The following is a 20,894-nucleotide window of genomic DNA, read 5'->3' as shown; positions in this document are numbered from 1 at the left end:
AGAAAGTAAGAGGTTTCAAATGAAATAGGCAAAATTCCAGTCATTAAAAAAGTAATAAAATATATTATTATTGGTAATATTGATTGTTGATACCTGTGATACTGTGATATAAAGCAAAAACATGTACTTGGTCTTCATCTTCGGTTCTTGGCATACCGTCCCTAAAATCTTTGTAATTTCCTGCGTGATAGTATCTTTTGTTACAGGTTGGTGAAAAGTAATTGCGGTTTTTGCCATTACTGCTCATGGCAAAAACTGTGATTACTTTTGCACCAACCTAATATAATATTTGGTCTTCAATTATGTCTACGATCAAGGAACCTCTGTAAAAACCCCTAAATGATAGGGATCAGAGAGCCTCTGAGTTGGTGAATGTAACCACGTGCCAGGAAGGTAGTACACCCCAACTCCACAGGACAGAAGCTCCTGTGCCTGGGACCCTTCTAGACTCTGCCTTATACACCTCTTCATATTCCTTCTACCTCAGCCTCCCTAAATGCTGTGATTACAGGTGTGAGCCATTAAGCCTGGCCATGATTTTTCTTTTGAGATGGAATCTCTCTCTGTCACCCAGGCTGGAGTATAGTGGTGTGATCTCAGCTCACTGCAGCCTCCACCTCCCAGGTTCAAGTGATTCTCCTGCCTCAGCCTCCTGAGTAGCTGGAATTACAGGCACGCACCACCATGCCCAACTAAGTTTTTGTATTTTTAGTAGAGACAGGGTTTCACCATGTTGGTCAGGCTGGTCTTAAACGCCTGACCTCAAGTGATCCACCCACATCAGCCTTTCAAAGTGCTGAGATTACAGGCTTGGGCTATCACACCTGGCTTAAATGAATTTTCCATTATAAATTCTTCAAACATAACTTTAAAAATTATTTTAAATTAAAAAAATAAATGATGGCTTATTTATTTATTTATTTTTAGAGACAGGGTCTTCCTCTGTCACTCAGGCTGGAGTACAGTGGTACAATCACAGCTCACTGTAGCCTCAACCTCCCAGGCTCAAGTGATCCTCCTACTTCACTCAGTATCCCAAGTAGCTGGGTTTACAGGCATATGTCACCTAACCTGGCTAATTAAAAAAAGTTTTTTGTAGAGATGGGAGCCTTGCCATGCTGCCTAGATTGGTCTTGTACTCCTGGCCTCAAGTAATCCTCCCACCTAGCCTCCCAAAGTCCTGGGGTCACTGCCCAGGTTAGGGTTAACCATAACCCTAAAAAAGAACTAGGCTGGGTGCAGTGGCTCATGCCCGTAATTCCAGCACTTTGGGAGGCTGAAGCAAGAGGACTGCTTGAGTGCAAGAGTTCGAGACCAGCCTGGACAACAAAATGAGACCCTGACTCTATAAAAAAATTTTAAAACTTAGCCAGGCATGGTGGTACACGTCTTCAGTCACAGCTACTCAGGAGAGGGAGGATTGCTTGAGTCCAGGAGTTCAAGACTATAGTGAGCCATGATTATGCCAGGGCACTCCAGCCTGGGTGATAGTGTGAGACCTTGTCTCAAAACATAAAATAAAAATATTAATTAATTTTAAAAAAACTTATTCAAAGCTCCAAAAGAACCACTTATGATGGGGAATCTGGGTTTTTTTCAGGCAGTACTTGTTCTTGTTTATTGTTAAAACTACATTTCTTATTACTGGATATTTTCAGATTATAAGCAATGTATGTGTGGTTGCATTTTTAATAACTTAGGAATTTTAATGATTTTAGCCTTTTCTGGGTGAGATGGTGCTGCTCTTCACTTCCATCAAGAAGATTAATCAATAGTTATGTTTTTACCTTAATGCATTGTCTCCCACTCCAAGACATCCACGAAGACTTAACTTTCGTAAAAAGCCCCCACATCGTTTTGAAATATTCTCCACTACTCGGCCCTGTAAAATGAGACAGGCAAACAAAAAGATAACCCACCTCATTACTTTAGAAAAGAACACATACTCATTTTTAACGATTTATAAACAAAGAGAAAATGCTTCTATTATGACCTAATTTAATAGGAAAATTGTAACTTACCCTGAGAAAGCTTTCCTGATTAACCCCTATCATTTGCATCATGCCTAAACCCCATATTCTTATTTTGTTTAACTTGTAAAATATATTCTGTACTTGAGAAAATAATGTTCTATAGTTCTCTTTGGCATTATATGCATATATACTGCCTAGCTGGGTTAAGCTGCAGCTACTGAAGGACAGCAACTACATTATTTTTTTGTATCTTTTCCAAAATGTTTATTATAGTACTCTGCTTATAGTAGAGACTCAATGAACATTTAACAAAAGCTGGTCAGGGGCCAGGCACGGTGGCCCACGCCTGTAATCCCAGCACTTTGGGAGGCCGAGGCGGGTGGATCACGAGGTCAGGAGATCAACACCATCCTGGCTAACACGGTGAAACCCCATCTCTACTAAAAATACAAAAAACTAGCCGGGCGTGATGGCGGGTGCCTGTAGTCCCAGCTACTCGGGAGGCTGAGGCAGGAGAATGGCGTGAACCCGGGAGACGGAGCTTGTAGTGAGCCCAGGTCTCCCTCCACTGCACTCCAGCCTGGACGACAAAGCGAGACTCTGTCTCAAAACAACAACAACAACAACAACAAAAACAAAAGCTGGCCAGGCGCAGTGGATTCCGCCTATAATCCCAGCACTTTGGGAGGCTGAGGCAGGCGATCATTTGAGGTCAGGAGTTCGATACAAGCCTGGTCAACATGGTGAAACCCAATCTCTACTAAAAATACAAAAATTAGCCGGGCATGGTGGCTCACGCCCGTAGTCCCAGCTACTTGGGAGGCTGAGGCACAAGAATTGCTTGAACCCAGGAGGCAGAGGTTGCAGTGAGCTGAGACCGCACCACTGCACTCCAGCCTGGGTGAAAAAATGAGACTCTGTCTTGAAAACAAACAAAAACAAAAGCTTGCTGAATAATTCTGTGGGCGGTGTTGCTTTAAATATTTACATCCATGAAGGGTATAGAATTGTGAAAAACAAAATCCCATATAATGCTAGTGGATATTATTTTAAAAGCACTTTGGTTGGTTTTGAACTCCTGACCTCAGGTGATCCGCCCACCTTGGCCTCCCAAAGTGCTGAGATTACAGGTGTAAGCCATCCCACGTGCCCTCAAAAAACCTCATTTAATCCTTAAGAAGCCATGAAGAAGCTATTTATTTCTACCCTCCTGATGAGAAGGATAAGAACTACAGGAGTTCAAATTCAGTTTAAAATAATTTAAGTGTAAGCCATTCTCCATTTTATAGATAATAGGCTATACTAGGAGATAAAACATGGGGCAAAAAGTGAGAGGAGGAAAAAACTTCTCTCTCTAGCAAAAACAATTCAATAAATGGCTTTGGCCTCATTCAACCTTCATTCTCCACAAGAAATTGGCTCCTCAAGAACCAAAACACATATCTCAAAAAAATATATACGAACACCATCCCAACAAGTTATAACTCTATTTATTCCTCAGTAAACAAATATAAAATGTCTTCACTAAAATAAACAAACATAGATTCAATGTTTCCACTGCAAAAACAAACTTTTAGTCCTATTTCAAGACCAAAGAGTCCTATTTAGTCCTAGTAATACTAAGTAATTGTATTATTTCAGTGAAATAATCTGGCTCATTCTCAAAAACTGCAGAAACCCTTGGTAACTTTGGGGGTTCCTGTAAAGTTCAGATGCACTGAAAATAATAGTTCCTCTCTTTAACGAAAATGAGATTAATATGGCTAGGGCTAATCTGTTCCATGCTGTAATTACTAACATGAAAACTGGGGCCACACACCACATAATTATACCTCAATATCCCTCTGGAAATCAAATAGGTCAATTCGCTGCCAGTTACTGCCATCCAGAGCCAGAACATTCCAGGCCTATTTTAAAGAAAAAGAGACAGAATGAGCAGAAGCTAAAATTAAGGGGAAAAGGCAGCAATATTCAAGTTCACAATTCAACCAACTAATGACTAAAATGGATCCAAAAATTTATCAGGCCGTCTTACTCCTGACCCATACTGTATTCTCCAATTAGATAATCTCATAAACGAGTGGGTACTAGAAACTAGCAGCTACAAAAGATCTTAGGCCAGGCATGGTGACTCAAATTTATAATCCCATCACTTTGGGAGGCCAAGGTGGAAGGATCACTTGAGCCCAGGAGTTCCAGACCAGCCTGGGCAATATAGCCAGACCTGATCCCTATAAAAAAATTTAAAAACCTGGTCGGGCATGGTGGCTCACGTCTGTAATCCCAGCACTTTAGGAGGCCGAGGCAGGCGGATCACCTGAGGTCAAGAGTTCGAGACCAGCCTGGCCAACATGGTGAAACCCCGTCTCTACTAAAAATACAAAAATTAGCCGGGTGTGGTGGCACGTGCCTGTAATCTCAGCTACTCAGGAAGCTGAGGCAGGACAATCACTTGAACCTGGGAGGCGGAGGTTGCAGTGAGCCAAGATTGTGCCACTGCACTCCAGCCTGGGCGACAGAGCGAAACTTCATCTGGGGGGGAAAAATTTAAAAAATTAGTCAGGCATGGTGGCATACAACTGTAGTCCCAGCTATTCGGGAGGCTGAGGTGGGAGGTGAGCCAAGGAGGTAAGGGCTGCAGTGAGCCATGATCTCACCATTGTACTCCAGCCTGGGTGACACAGCAAGACCTTAGCAAAAAAACAAAAAACAAGACTAACACTCCCTCCCCCCGCCCACGCACACTTAAATTAGAGAAGTTAAGGAAAGGGCAGGTTGTGATAAGTATCATAGCCAGAAGGTGTTTTCTAACTGGAAAATTCTAGTTTCTAATCCCAAAATGAGACAAAAGTTCAGTTTATGAAAAGCAAGTCTTTCTTCTATGCTTAAAAATATGATCCTTAAAAAAAATCCTTCTATCTGGAAAAATATGAAGGTAAAACCAAACATCAAAAGGGACAGTACTCTGAATATTGCTCTATTCTCACTCTCTTTTTCTATATATAGAGTATATATAGAGAGAAATATATGTATTTCTTGAGACACGGTGTCACTCTGTCACCTGGGATGGAGTGCAGTGGCTCAATCATGGGTCACTTGCAGCCTTGACCTCCCTAACTCAAGCGATCCTCTCACCTCAGCCTCCCAAGTAGCTGGAACCACAGGCATGCACCACCACATCTGGCTTTTTTTTTTTTTTTTTTGAGACGGAGTCTCGTTCTGTCGCCCAGGCTGGAGTGCAGTGGTGCAATCTTGGCTCACTGCAAGCTCCACCTCCCGGGTTCACGCCATTCTCCTGCCTCAGCCTCCCGAGTAGCTGGGACTACAGGCATCCGCCTCCATGCCTGGCTAATTTTTTGTATTTTTAGTAGAGATGGGGTTTCACTGTGTTAGCCAGGAGGGTCTCTATCTCCCAACCTCGTGATCTGCCCACCTGGGCCTCCCAAAGTGCTGGGATTACAGGCGTGAGCCACTGCACCCAGCCCTAATTTTTTAAATTTTCTGTAGAGATAGGGCTGCCTATGTTGCCCAGGTTAGTCTTGAACTCCTGGCCTCAAGCAATCCTCCCATCTTGGCCTCCCAAAGTGAAGGGATTATAGGTGTGAACCACCAGGCCCAGCCTTAGTTCAGTACTTCTTTGCTATCTATATCCTATCAGGTCGTAGGACTTACAACTGTGATATAGTGATTTGGGACTTAGAAAAGATACTATCATTACTCTGAAACTATTTTTTTTTTTTGAGACAGAGTCTCGCTCTGTCGCCCAGGGTAGAGTGCAGTGGTGTGATCTCGGCTCACTGCAAGCTCCGATTCTGCATTAACTGTGAATCTTACTAACTAGAATTACTGGTGAAGCAAACTTATCCATCGAGACTATCTGGTATGTGTTACGCATGTATTCTGTTGGTGCTGGAAGATGTCTGTGTGCCTGCATCAACATGTGACTTCATGTAAAGTTTCTTCATGTTCACAGTTCTTAGCAAATGCAGTTTCAATCCATAGATAGCCAGCAGTGGATGTTACTACAGGAAAATGCAAGATTAAAGTTGTCCTTGTGTAAAAAAAAAAAAAATGAACTAGGAAAACATAATAAAACAAGATTTCATCACAATTTTGAGTCAAGTCTAAACTTTTAATATGCATGTTTATTGCTTTTTCATCGAAAATGTTTCCTGTTTATATTACACAAATAAGAGATACAAAAAGTCAGAGACAGTATATATAGTAGAATCCCATCATAAATTTACATGGGTTTGGGTATGTCATTGGTGAAATAATCTCCTTTAAAACATGAAAACATACAAGTAACACCTAAAATAAATGGATGGCCTATGAAAGAGGCTGTTATCATCAGTATGAAGAAGGGGTCCCCCTGTAACTATGCCAACAATACTTACCCTGGAGACCTGAGCACAGCGGCACAGGGTGACAACATCTAGAAAAGAAAATATCCTAAAAAGAAAAGAGAGAAAGACAAATTTTATTGTATGATAAAGTAGTTGACCTTTATTTATTTTGAGACAGGGTCTCACTCTGTCAGCCAAGCTGGAGAGCAGTGGCATAATCACTGCTCGCCCCAGCCTTGACTTCCTGGGGTCAGGTGATCCTCCCACGTCAAGCTCCTGAGTAGCTAGGACTAGAGATGCGTGCCACCATACCTGGCTACTTTTTAATTTTTTGTAGAAACGGGGTTTCACCATGTTGCCCAGGCTGGTCTCGAACTCTTGGGCTCAAGCAATTGGCCTCCCAAATTGCTAGGATTACAGGTGTGAACTATTGCACCTGGTCAGTATGATAAAGTAGTTGCTCTTGATTTTAGCATAGAAATAACAGACTACATGTATATACACACACAAACACAAAGGCAGTTCTTTAGAAGAAACACACAAAATGCTTGAGCAATCTGTGAAGATAATACTGCCCATATAAAACACAGTGGGAAAAAATGTTTTACTTGATAATGTACATACAGATGCTGACCAAGTTCAATTACCTACACCAAAGGATAATAAATAATCTCTAGCTGGTTTTTTTAAAGTAAAAAAAAAAAAAATTCCCACCTAATACATTACATTATCAAAAGAAAGAAGCTAGGGGAAGGATCTTTTTTTGTTTTGTCTTGTCTGAAGACAGGGTTTCACTCTGTCACGCAGGCTTGAGTGCAGTGGCACAATCACAGCTCAATGCAACCTTGACCTCCTGGACCCAAGCAATCCTCCCACCTCAGCCTCCTGAGTAGCTGGGATAACAGGCACATGCCACAAAGCCTGGCTAATTTTTTAATTTTTTTGTAGAGATGAGGGTCTCCCTATGTTGCACAGGCTGGTTTTGAACTCCTGAGCTCAAGCAATCCTCCTGCCTCAGACTACCAAAGTGCTAGGACTGCATGTATGAGCCAACATGCTTGGATGGGAAGGATTTTTTTATTTGAAACAAGGTCTCACTCCTGTCACCCAGGTTGGAAATGCAGTGGTGCAGTCATCATTCACTCCAGCCTCAATCACCCAGGCTCAGGTGATTCTCCCACCTCAGCCTCCCAAATAGCTGGGACTAAAGGCGCATGCCACCATGCTCAGCTAATTTTTTGTTGTTGTTGTTGTTGTTCTTTTTGTTTGTTTGTTTTTTTGAGAGAGACTCACCCGGCTGTCCAGGCTGGAGTGCAGTGGCATGATCTCGGTTCAAGTGGTTGTCGTGCCTCAGCCTACCAACTAGCTGGGATTACAGGCACCCACCACCACGCCCGGGTAATTTCTGTGTTTTTAGTAGAGATGGGGTTTCACTGTGTTGGGCAGGCTGGTCTCAAACTCCTGATGTCAGGTTATCCGCCCTGTCTCAGCCTCCCAAAGTGCTGGGATTACAGGCGTGAGCCACCACACCCAGCCCCTGCTGGGAAGGATCTTAATGAAGTATTTTACAGTTATGAAGGAAAAAAGATGATTTAATAAAGCCTAAAAAACAGCAATGAAAAATGTTAAATGTCTAGAAAAAAAACCCAGAAACAAAATATAAATTAAAAAAAGTTAGATCTCTACATATTTCATTCTAATTTAATAAATTACAAGACTCCTTTAACACAGCAATGTTAAAAAATATTTACTGTCTAGAATTTTTCTCAGCCTTATAGAAGGCAAATAAATATTTATTTTGAAGTAGACCAATAAGTTATTTGCTGAAAGCCTGATAAACCACACCATAAGCTACCTGTGCAAATAGGTCAGGGAATCCTGGAAATAAAAGTGAATGGGAGATCAGGCAAGGTGGCTCATGCCTATAATCCCACCTCTTTGGGAGGCTGAAGTGGAAAGACTGCTAGAGGCCAGGAGTTCAAGACCAGCCTGGGCAACACAGTGAGGCTCCCTATTTTAAAAAAGAAAAGAAAAAACATAGCTTTGGCTAGGCATGATGGCTAAAACCTGTAATTCCACCATTTTGGGATGTGAGGGCAGGAGGATAACTTGAGGCCAAGAGTTTGAGAACAGCCTGGAAAATACAGTGAGACCCTGTCTCTACAAAAATTTTAAAAATTAAGCCGGGAACAGTGGCTCACGACTGTAATCCCAGCATTTTGGGAGGCTGAGGTGGGTGGGTCATCTGAGGTCAGGAGTTCGAGACCAGCCTGACAAACATGGTGAAACCCCATTTCTACTAAAAATACAAAATTAGCCAGGCGTGGTGGTGGGGGCGCCTGTAATCCCAGCTACTCGGGAGGCTGAGACAGAAGAATCGCTTGAACCTGGGAGGTGGAGGTTGCAGTGAGCTGAGATGGTGCCATTGTACTCCAGCCTGGGAGACAAGAGTGAGACTGTGTCTCAAAAAACAAACAAACAAACAAAAACAAAGTAGCCAGGCATGCTGGTATATGCCTGTAGTTCCAGCTACTTGGGAAGCTGATGTAGGAGGATCTATTGTGTTCAGTTTGAGGCTGCAGTAAGCTACAATCACAGCACTGTACTCCAGCCTGGGTGATAGACTGAGTTCTGTTTTCTTTTTTTTTAAGACGGAGTTTTGCTCTGTCGCCCAGGCTGGAGTGCAGTGGCACAATCTCGGCTCACTGCAACCTCAGCCTCTTGGGTTCATGTGATTCGCCTGTCTCAGCCTTCCGAGTAGCTGGGATTACAGGCATCCCACCACCACACGCCAGGCTTTAAAACAAGTTTTAAATTTTGATGTAATCCACTTTATCTATTTTTTCTTTCATTTCCTGAACTTTTGGTGTCAAATCCAAGAAATCACTGCTAAACTCAATGTCATGAAGTTTTTCTCCTGTTTTCTTCCAAAGATTTTATAATTTTAGTTCTTAGATATAGGTCTTTGCAAGACCATTTATTGAAAAGACTGTACTTTTCCCCACTGAATGGTCCTGGCATCTTTGACAAAAATCATTTGACCATATACGTGAAGGTTTATTTCTGAGCTCTCTATTCTATTCCATTGGTCTATGTCTGCTTTATGCCAGTATCACACTATTTTAAATATTTTCAGTTTTGAAGCAGAAAGTGCTTTTGGTGATTGAAATATTTGCATGATGTCAGAAAAACTATTAATAGCAACTGAACTGGTTTCAAGAATCTTCCCTTATGTTTTCTTACACATTTACTTCCTCTAACAGATTTCTGATATTTTGATTTTTCTCCAACTATAGAGGCCCATGTAAGGGACTGTTTAAAACTGATAATAAATTAAATAAGCTGGGAGGGTTAAGCAAGGAGCAACACGGAAAGCAAGTATAACAATGGTGCGAGACAGCTGGATCACCTGAGGTCAGGAGTTCGAGACCAGCCTGGCCAATATGGCGAAACCCCGTCTCTACTAAAATACAAAAATTAGCCAGGCGTGGTGGTGGACGCTGTATACCCAGCTACTTGTGCAGGAGAATTGTTTGAACCTGTGAGGTGCAGGTTGCAGTGAGCCGAGATCATGCTGCTGCACTCCAGCCTAGGTGACAGAGTGAGACTCCACCTCAAAAAAAAAAAAAAAAAAGAAAAGAGAAATAAATAAAAGAGAAAGAAAAAAAAGAAGAAGAAGAAGAAAAAAAACTTAGGCCAGGTGTGGTGGCTCATACCTGTAATCCCAGCATTTTGGGAGGCTGAGGAGAGCAGACAGATTGAGACTGAGCCCATGAGTTCAAGACCAGCCTGGGCAACAGGGAAAAACCATGTCTCTACAAAAAATACAAACTACCTGGGTGTGGTGGCGTGTGCCTGTAGCCTCAGTTACTCGGGAGGCTGAGGCGGGAGGATTGTTTGAATCAAGGAAACAGAGGTTGCAGTGAGCTGAGATCGCCCCACTGCACTCCAGTGACAGAATGAGACCCTGTCTACAAATTAAAAAAAAAAAAAAAAAAGAAAGAAACGAAACAACTTGCTGAAACTCCTTCTGCTTGTAAGATCACAAAACTGGGTGACATCAGCTGGAACCAATGTGTCCAACTGGAGTCTGCATAGAACCAGTTTGCCGATGTCACAGCTAGAATTTCCATCACGTTTCATACTAACTTCCCCTGAATTTGCACATGCAATCCATGACGTAGCATGAAAAGACAGCCATGCATGCCTGAAGACTTTCCAGACCTCCCCTTTTCTTCCGCCAGTTACCTAATCTAAGAATTCATCCCCTAAACCTTTTCTAATAAAATTAGTGCATTAAAGCCAGCACAGGGCAACAGATTTGAGTTGGACTCCTGTCTACGTGTTAGTCGACTTGCAATAAAAATCTTTCCTTTACTCGAAAACTCACTGTCGGGTAGGCACAGTGGCTCATGCCTATAACCCCAGCACTTTGGGAGGCTAAGGCAAGGAGGATTACTTGAGCCCTGGAGGTTGAGACCAGCCTGGGCAACACGGTGAGACCCTATCTCTACAAAAAAACACAAAAATTAGGCTGGGCTTGGTGGCTCAAGCCTGTAATCCCAGCACTTTGGGAGGCCAAGGTGGATGGATCACTTGAGGTCAGGAGCTCAAGACCAGCCTGATCAACATGGTGAAACCCAGTCTCTACTAAAACACAAAAATTAGTCAGGCATGGTGGCACACGCCTGTAATCTCAGCTACTTGGGAGGCTGAGGCAGAAGAATCGCTTGAACCCAGGGGGGCAGAGGTTGCAGTGAACTGAGATCGCGCCACTGCACTCCAGCCTAGGCAACAAAGTGAGACTCTCTCTCAAAAATTAAAAAAAAAAAACACAAAAAATCAGCTGCGCATGGTGGTATGCACGTATATGTAGCCCCAGCTACTCCAGAGGCCAAGGTGGGAGGATCACTTGAACCCAGGAGTACGAGGTTGCAGTGAGCTATGATTACGCCACTGCACTCTAGCCTGGACAACAGAGTAAGCCTGTTTCTAAAAAACAAACAAAAAAACAAAACCCCGTGTCACAATATTAGTTTTGAGTGCATCAAGCAGCAAGCCTCTTTTGCTCAGTAACAAAACTTTTGGCTTTTAAATTTAGCTGCTGCAGTATTTTATCTTCTCCTTACCTGTCATATTATTTATTTTCCCTTCTTTCATTACACTTTACTGTCCTTTTAAGCATTTCTGATTTTTTCTTATTTTTCATCTCTTTGTTTCCAAGTCTTACCTGGGTTCTCTATTAAGACTCTTTTTTTTTCCTTTTCAGTTTCTAAGTGGCAGGCAAGGGAGGGTATCAAACAACCAGGAAAGGTTGTATGCCTTTCTTCTTCCCTTGAGACAAATTTGCTACCACCCTGATGGTTCTCCTTAATAAATTTTCTATCTTCTTCAATATTGATTATCCAACTCCACTCCCAAATAAACATATATACTTCCAATCTAGGTAACTCAATTCCCAAAACAAAAAATTTATCTAATGTAACAAACATTACATTGATGAAATGCTGCTGCTTTTTCCTGTCATTCACTAAACTGTACTTTTATGAGGAGCTTCATAATCTAAAGATTCTTAGGTTTGCCAAAACATCACTAACTCCTGAGCAATTTTTATAAATATTATATGGGGGTGGCAGGAGTCACAGGTGAGAGGCTTTACAAGCAATGATCCTAATTAGACTTTAGTAACCTTTCAAGAGAAAGGTTCTCTATGAAATAAAGCACAATAGACAGACATGAAACATCAGGTTGGTAGTCAGATGTGTGCAGACCTAGGAGTACCATTAAACACACATCTCAACAATCCTAATTCTGTTCTTAGAATGTCCTGAAGGGGTTCTAAGTATTAAGATGTCATTGAGTTAAGCTTTTCACTTGGATTTGAACGTTTTAGAGCATTTAAAAAATTAAAAGGAGAAGACAAATATAGTCACTATGTTCCTCTATTAAAGTAGTAAGAACTGGCCGGGCATGGTGGCTCATGCCTGTAATCCCAGCACTTTAGGAGGCCGAGGCAGGCGGATCACGAGGTCAGGAGTTTGAGACCAGCCTGGCCAACACAGTAAAACCCCATCTCTACTAAACATACAAAAATTAGCTGGGTGTGGTGGCAGGCACCTCTAATCACAGCTATCGGGAGGCTGAGGCAGGAGAATCGCTTGAACCCAGGTGATGGAGGTTGCAGTGAGCCGAGATTGTGCCACTGCACTCCAGCCTGGGAGACAGACCTATACTCCATCTCAAAAAAATAAAAAGTAGTAAGAACTTAGTCTTTCCAGTTCTAATCTGGCTCCCTAGTAAGATGGATATAAGCCTCAGCACTTAAATCCCTTCTACCACTCTACATCTAGTATGTCTAAGTATTTGCTATTATTTAGCAACCCTTTAAATTCTATCTTTTTTTTTTTTTGAGATGGAGTCTCACTCTGTCCCCTGGGCCGGAGTGCAGTGGTACAAGCTAGGCTCACTGCAAGCTCCGCCTCCTGGGTTCATGCCATTCTCCTGCCTCAGCCTCCCGAGTTGCTGGGACTACAGGCACCTGCCACCACGCCTGGCTAATTTTTTTTTTTTTTTTGTATTTTTAGTAGAGATGGGTTTCAATGTGTTAGCCAAGATGGTCTCCATCTCCTGACCTCATGATCCGCCTGCCTCAGCCTCCCAAAGTGCTGGGATTACAGGCGTGAGCCACTGTGCCCGGCCTAAATTCTATTTATTCCATATATTTGATAATGAAGGTAGTTACTTTTTTTTTTTTTTTTTTTTGAGATGGAGGCGCATCCTGTTGCCCAGACTGGACTGCAGTGGCGCGATCTCGGCTCACTGCAACCTCCGTCTCCCAGGTTCAAGCGATTCTCCTGCCTCAGCCTCCTGAGTAGCTGGAATTACCGGTGCGCACCATCATGCCTGGCTAATTTTATTATTTTTAGTAGAGATGGGGTTTCACCATGTTCGTCAGGCTGGTTGCAAACTCCTGACCTCATGATCCGCCTGCCTTGGCCTCCCAAAGTACTGGGATTACAGGTGTGAGCCACAGTGCCCGGCCATCTTTTTGTTTTTTTCTTAATTTGTATTTTTTCTGAGATGGAGTCTCACTCTATTGCCCAGGCTGGGGTGCAATGGCGCAATCTCGGATCACTGCAACCTCCACCTCGCTAGTTCAAGTGATTCTCCTGCCTCAGCCTCCCAAGTAGCTGGAATTACAGGTGCCTGCCACCACGCCAGCTAATTTTTGTATTTTTAGTAGAGACAGCGTTTCACCATGTTGGCCAGGCTGGTCTCAAACTACTCACCTCGAGTGATCTGCCCGCCTCGGCCTCCCAAAGTGCTGGGATTACAGGTGTGAGCCACCACACCCAGCCTTAACCTCATTAATTCACAGCTGTCCAGAAAAAGGCAAGTCATTAGGTGTCCCTAAAGTTCTTAATTATATCCAATACTGTGTCAGAGAGGAAATTCAGTAACAATATAAAATATCTGCTTTTCAGAAGCATATATTCTTGTTGAAGAAAACAGTAGACACTAGGCAGCTTATTAACCAACATAATGTGTGACCTGAAAATATAGGTGCTATTGAAAGTAATGAAACAATGAGATCAAGATGGGTGGGGACAGTTAAGAAGGGGGTTTTCTCTCATCACCTCTTTCTTCTTACTTTACAATCTAATTCCGGTCTTTACTCAATTGCAATTGTACCTTGAAGAATACTACTGACTTACTTGTCAAGGCCTTACTATTCAAAGGCCTTTTTCAGTTTTCAATAAGCCTCACCCCCTTAAAATACAGGACACACCGACCATTCCCTACTTATTAAGAATCTCTTCTCCTGGCTTCTCAGACACCACCTTGTATGTCTTTAATATACTTCTGTTTTCTTTTTTTTTTTTTTGAGATGGGTCTCGCTCTGTCGCCCAGGCTGGAGTGCAGTGATGCAATCTCGGCTCACTGCAACCTCCCAGGTTCAAGCAATTCTCTGCCTCAGCCTCCTGAGTAGCTGGGATTACAGGCACCTGCCACCACGCCTGGCTATTTTTTGTATTTTTAGTAGAGACGGGGTTTCACCATCTTGGCCAGGCAGGTCTTGAACTCCTGACCTCGTGATCCACCCACCTCGGCCTCCCAAAGTGCTGGGATTAAAGGCGTGCGCCACCGTGCCCGGCCTATACTTCTGTTTTCAAATGAAGGCACGTCCCAAGATTTAGTTCTTATTCTTACGCTTCACCGTGTACTAAAGAATGGCTCATGAATCAACTGCATGAGTATACCTGGAGTGCTTGTTAAAATGCAGATTCCTGGGTCCTAGCTCAGACCTACAGATTCCTCTAGGTGAGGGACCCAGGAATCTATCTTTTCTAAACATTCTCTCCAGGTGACTTTTCTTTTTTTTTAGACAAGAGTCTCACACTGTCACCTAGGCTGGAGTGCAGTGGCAGGATCTCGGCTCACCACAACCTCCACCTCCCAGGTTCAAGCAATTCTCCTGCCTCAGCCTCCCAAGTAGCTGGGATTACAGGCACTCGCCACCACACCCGGCTAATTTTTTACATTTTTGGTAGAGACAGGGTTTCACCATGTTGGCCAGGCTGGCTCCTGACCTCACGTGATCCGCCCACCTCCCAAAGTGCTGGGATTACAGGCGTGAGCAATGGCGCCTGGCCCAGGTGTTTCTTAATAATATTAAAGAGGGATCACCTAACTACTATAAAAACATTTATAAAATTGTGAATTTAGAGTTTGGCAATTCATTTTTTTTTTTGAAGAAAACTGCAGAACAAGTAGACGTTTCTCTTTTTAATCCTCCAATTAAGTCGTGAAACGTATCAGGATAAGAAATATGACAACAGTGCATTGCAGCAAGGTTTGATCATTAACTTACAAATTCTAATCTCCAGATGAAGATGAAATCTCTTAATCCAAATCCAACTGATAAAAAATGAATGTCAATGATGGCATTTGAGATTTAATACTCAAAAAAAGTCAAGGTCAAGAATCATTCTTTAGGCCAAGTGCAGTGGCTCACGCCTGTAATCCTAGCACTTTGGGAAGTGCCAAGGCAGGTGGATGGGTTTGAGCTCAGGAGTTCTGAGACCAGCCTGGAGAATATGGCAAAACTCTGTCATTACAAAAAATATAAAAATTAGCCGGGCGTGGTGGCAGGCACCTGTAGTCCTAGTTACTCAGGAGGCTGAGGTGAGAGGATCACCTGACCCTGGGAAGTTGAGGCTGCAGTGAGCTGTGATTGTGCCACTGCAGTCCAGCCTGGATGAGAGTGAGACCCTGTCTCAAAAAAAATAGTAGTAATAATCATTCCTCAGACAAAACTCTTGTGAAATGATTCAAAATGAAGGATGAGAATGGGGTAGAAAGAAGGTTGGAGTGGAGAGACATATCTTTTAAGTAATACCTTTTTGTACAGATCTGACTCTTGAAATAACATGTTTTAAATAATCAAACATAAAATTGGTTTCACTTCTGGTCATGGCTGAGTAAGCTTCCACTGAACTAACCTTCCAGATACAATTATAAATTGGGAATGAAATATTAAAAATTACCACCTGAATGTATTGGAAAGTGAACAAAAACAGGTAGATATTAAAGGGAGAGGGGAATGACAATTTCTAGTTTTACAGCATTTATCCTGAGGGCAGGTTATATTTGGGACCCTCAGAACATTTAGAAAATGGATAGAAACCTGCAAAGGAAAACTAGAGAACAGAATTTGGAGCAACCACATTGTAAATTGTAGAGAGATCCAATGTGAGGCAACATAAATTCTGTTCAAATTACTGACTGACCTCTGAACACTGCACGCACAGGGCAGACTCCAAGCAGCTAAGGGTAAAGAATTTAACTTATATTTGAGCTGGCACCCATGACAGGCAGTTTGGGTACAGCAAAGTTAACTATCTGCTAAAAAAAAAAAAAAATACACTGAATAAGGATAAGGAGAAAAATCCTGATATAGTTTGAATGTTTGTCCCCTTCAAGTCTCATGTTGAAATGTGATCCCCAATGTTGGAGGTGGGACCTAGTGAGAGGTATTAGATCATGGGGGCAGATCCCTCATGAATGGCTTAGTACTACCCCCTTAATCATAAGTGAGTTCTCCTCCAGTTGTTCATACACGATCTGGTTGTTTAAGAGTCTGGGACTTACCTCTTTTCTCTCTTCCTCTCTTGCCATGTGATAAGCAAGCTCCCCCTTTGCCTTCCGCCATGATTAGAGACTTCCTAACTTCTCACCAGTAGACGCTAGTTTCTGGTATAGGCTGCAGAATCATATGCCAAAAAAAAAAACCTCTTTTCTTTATAAATTAGCCAGTCTCAGGTATTTAATTATGGCAATGCAAACGGACTGACACAAATCCAAAACTGAATACGAAAATAAATGAGTGAAACAAACTATATTCTAAATGAATAACCTAAAGAACTAATCAAAGTTAACTTAAAAAAAAATTCTTGGCCAGGTACAGTGGCTCATACCTGTAATCCCAGGCATTCCAAGCCAGCCTGGGCAACATGGTGAAAACCCATCTCTACAAAAAAATACAAAAATTAGCTGGGTGTGGTGGCACCCACCTGTGATCCTAGCTACTAGGAGGGCTGAGGTGGGGGGATCACCTGAGACTGGGAATATCAAGGCTACAGTGAGCCATAATCACGCCAATGCACTCCAGCCTGCGTGACAGAGCAAGACCCTATTTAAAAAAATTTTTTTAGAGATGGAGTCTTGCTCTGTCACCCAGGCTGGAATGCAGTGGTGCTATCATATACCTCACTGCAGCCTCAAACTCCTGGCCTCAAGCAATCCTCTCGTCTCAACCTCCCAACTAGTTAGGACTACAGGTGCACGCCACCACACCTGGCTAAGATATATACACACACGCTTTTGTAGAGACAGGGCTCTCACTATGTTGCCCAGGATGGTCTTGAACTCCTGGCCTCAAACAATCCTCCTGTCTTGGCTTTTTTTTTTTTTTTTGAAACAGGATCTCACTCTGTCACCCAGACTGGAGTGCAGTGGAGCATCTTGGCTCACGACAACCTCTGCCTCACAGGCTCAAGTGATTGTCCTGCCTCAGCCTCCCGAATAGCTGGGATTACAGGCATGTGCCACCACACTCGTCTCCACTAATTTTTTTATTTTTAGTAGAGACAACGTTTCACTATGCTGGCCAGGCTAGTCTTAAACTCCTGACTTCAAATGATCCACCCGCCTTGGCCTCCCAAAGTGCTGGGATTACAGACGCGAGCCACCGCACCCAGCCCTGTCTTGGCCTTTAAAAGTGTTGGGATTATAGCCATGCACCAACATACCCAGCCTCAAAGTTAACTTCTGAACTCAATATTTTCTTTGTATTATCAGGCTAAAGACAAAAAGCAAACAAAAAAGATAAATAATAAGCTCCAATTAGATTTTCTTCACAGTGATATGGGTTAATCACTTTATGTGCTTTCTAGGATTAAGTAAACATATTATGGAGTTATATTTCTTCCTTGGAGAAAGAAAAAAATACAGAAAGGAGGAGGGACAGAATGAACCCTAAGGTAATAAACTAGATATTATTGGAGGTGTCAATATGAACTAGGTATGTTTGCTTATGTAACAGGATTATCACAGTTTTTAATCTATCCAGCCACCTATACAGATATAAATATGGGCAGATATAAAATTACGTAAGATGTACACACGCACCCCCCAAAAACCATGTATTTATTAAAGTACATCCACAAGGAGACTTTAAAAAAAAATACATCTACAACCAAACATGTATTTCTTTTTTGTTTTGTTTTGTTTTTTCAAGATGGAATCTCACTCTGTTGCCCAGGCTGGAGTGCAGTGGCACAATCTCGGCTCACTGCAAGCTCCACCTCCCGGGTTCATGCCATTCTCCTGCCTCAGCCTTCCAAGTAGCTGGGACTATAGGCGCCTGCCACCACGCCCGGGTAACCAAACATGTATTTCTTAGCTCTGTCTTATGAGAAAGTCTAGAAGCAATGCCACTCAGGAGCAATGAGCATATCTAGAATAAAGACTGTATAGTTTCTGGCCAGGCAAAGTGGCTCATGCCTGTAATCCCAGCACTTTGGGAGGCCAAGGCGGGCGCATCACATGAGGTCAGGAGTTTAAGACCAGCCTGGCCAACATGGTGAAACCCCATCTCTACTAAACATACAAAAATTAGCCGGGCGTGGTGGCGGGTGCCTGTAATCCCAGTTACTTGGGAGGCTGCGGCAGGAGAATTGTTTGAACATGGGAGGTGGAGGTTACAGTGAGCCGAGATCACGCCAACTGCACTCCAGCCTGGGCAACAGAGCGAAACTCTGCCTCAAAAAAAAAAAAAAAAAAAAAAAAAGACTGTAGTTTATAAATACCATTCTCTACTAAAAAAAAATACAAGGGCTCCTTGGAGAAATGACTGATTCCAGGACTGAATGAAGGGAGGTATAAGAAGGGTCTGAAACACCTTGTTGTGCCAGAAAACAAGGAAGTGCTCAATGAATGATGGGAACATATTCAAAGGACAAAGGACACAGTTGGAAGGGGATCCCACTGGCTAAATCTGAAACAGTTTGAGCATCAAAATAATGATAACCCAAATGAGATAACAATGCACTGAATATATCAGCAATCCATGAATCCATACGGATATAAACACAAACAAATAACAAAATGGAGTCCAAGAGAAAGCTCTTCTTTACAATGGAACCCCAACTAATAAAATGTGGAAGTAACGGTAAATTTAGAAAATCACAATCATATTGCAACTGCAATAGTAATAACTGTTTCAGGAAAGAATCAAATTAGTGAGTCAAAGTTTTATGAGAAACAAGATATTTACAATGTCATGGCTAGGCACAGTTGCTCATGACTCTAATTCCAGTGATTTTGGAGGCCCAAGGTGGAAGGACCACTTGAGGCCAGGAGTTCAAGACAGCCTAGGCAACATAATGAGATCCCTATCTCTACAAAAAATTTAAAAATTAGCTAGGCATGTTGAGGCATGCCTGTAATCCCAGCTACTCAGGAGACAGAGGTGGGAGGATTGCTTGAGAGCAGTTCAAGGGTGCAGTGTGCTTTCACTGGCAACTGCACTTCAGCCTGGGTGACAGAGCAAGACTCTGTCAAAAAAAATAATATAAAATAAAATAAATACAATGTCTCAAAGTATTTTTACCATAGGACATTCTTTAAACAAAGGGAAAAAAAAGTAACATGCCAACGAAAAAATCTGGCAGATACTCCTCAGACTTAATGATCAAAGCTGACATCACCAGTAAGAGGACAAACAGACATCTTATGCCTATGTTGTGATACAGTTAGAAGGATACTACTTCTATGATATTCTAACCCAAATTCATAAGTTAAATTTAATAATGAAGGACATTCTACAAAGTAACTGGCCTATAATCTTCAAAACTGTCAATGTTGTGAAAGACAAAGACTGAAAAATTGTTGCAGATTAAATACATCCAAAGAGAGGTGACAAATAAATGTAATCTGAGATACTGGCTGGAACTGAATCAAGAAGAAAAATATTTTCCCCCTTTACTATAAAGGATATAAATGAAAAAATATTAATAACTAGAACAGGGTCTCTGGATTACATAATAGTACTGTGCCAATGCTCGGTATCTTCACTTTGATTACTGTACTGTGGTGTTTTGTATCTATCTATCTATCTTAGATATATATGTATATATAGTGTTTTTGTTTTTAGAAAATACTGCAGCTTTCAGGGGTAAAAAGCATCATGTCTATAACTTATCTCTAATGGTTCAGAAAAAAAACAGAGGGAAAAAAGGTCGGGTATGGTGGCTCACACCTGTAATCCCAGTGCTTTGGGAGGCCAAGGCAGGAGGATCACTTGAGGCCAGGAGCTCGAGACCAGCCTGAGCAACATAGCAAGACCTTGTTTCTACGAAAAAAAATTAAATTAGCCAGGTGTGATGGCACATGCCTGTAGCCCTAGCTACTAGGCTGGAATGGGAGAATTGCTTGAGTCCAGGAGTTTGAGGCTGCAGCAAACTATGATTGTGTCACCTGCACTCCAACCTGGGTGACACAGCAAGGCTCTGTCTCAAAAAAATCAAAAATAGGATGGGCGCGGTGGCTCATACCTGTAATCCTAGCACTTTTGGAGGTTGAAGCAAGCGGATCACCTGAGGTCAGGAGTTCAAGACCAGCCTGGCCAACATGGTAAAACCCTGTCTCTACAAAAATACAAAACAAATATTAGCCGGGCATGATGGTGGCTGCCTGTAATCCCAGCTACTCAGGAGGCTGAGGCAGGAGAATTGCTTGAAGCTGGGAGGCTGAGGTTGCAGTGAGCCAAAATTGTGCCATTGCACTCCAGCCTGGGCAACAGAGCAAGACTCTGTCTCAAAAAATAAAAAATAAAAATAAAAAATAAAAAATAGGCCAGGTGCAGTGGCTCATGCCTGTAATCCCAGCACTTTGGGAGGTTGAGGCAGGCGGATCACATGAGGTCAGGAATTCAAGACCAGCCTGGCCAACATGGTGAAACCCCAGCTCTACTAAAACTACAAAAATTAGCCGGACATAGTGGCGTGTGTCT

The 20,894-nt window shown here is 42.4% G+C and overlaps 1 protein-coding gene across 7 annotated transcripts in view; it reads right to left on the bottom strand.

Annotated features, from left to right (window-relative positions):
* Positions 1-20,894, bottom strand: part of FBXL20 (F-box and leucine rich repeat protein 20) — a 126,799-nt gene that overhangs the window by 36,547 nt on the left and 69,358 nt on the right. For 5 of the 7 annotated variants that reach the window (XM_034941968.3, XM_024926240.4, XM_024926241.4 and 2 more), the window contains exons 3-5: positions 6,371-6,425; positions 3,806-3,880; positions 1,788-1,882 (exon numbers count right to left, since the gene is read on the bottom strand). In XM_034941968.3, coding sequence (XP_034797859.1) covers positions 1,788-1,882; positions 3,806-3,880; positions 6,371-6,425 — 225 coding nt within the window. The remainder of the gene's footprint in view (positions 1-1,787; positions 1,883-3,805; positions 3,881-6,370; positions 6,426-20,894) is intronic. The other 2 variants (XM_034941967.3, XM_055101051.2) reach the window with 1 other exon arrangement.

Source organism: Pan paniscus, chromosome 19, assembly GCF_029289425.2.
Source record: "Pan paniscus chromosome 19, NHGRI_mPanPan1-v2.0_pri, whole genome shotgun sequence".
In the NCBI taxonomy this organism is placed as follows: Eukaryota; Metazoa; Chordata; class Mammalia; order Primates; family Hominidae; genus Pan; species Pan paniscus.
The sequence above is the reverse complement of the archived record's forward strand: the minus strand, read 5'-3'. Positions and strand labels throughout refer to the sequence as shown.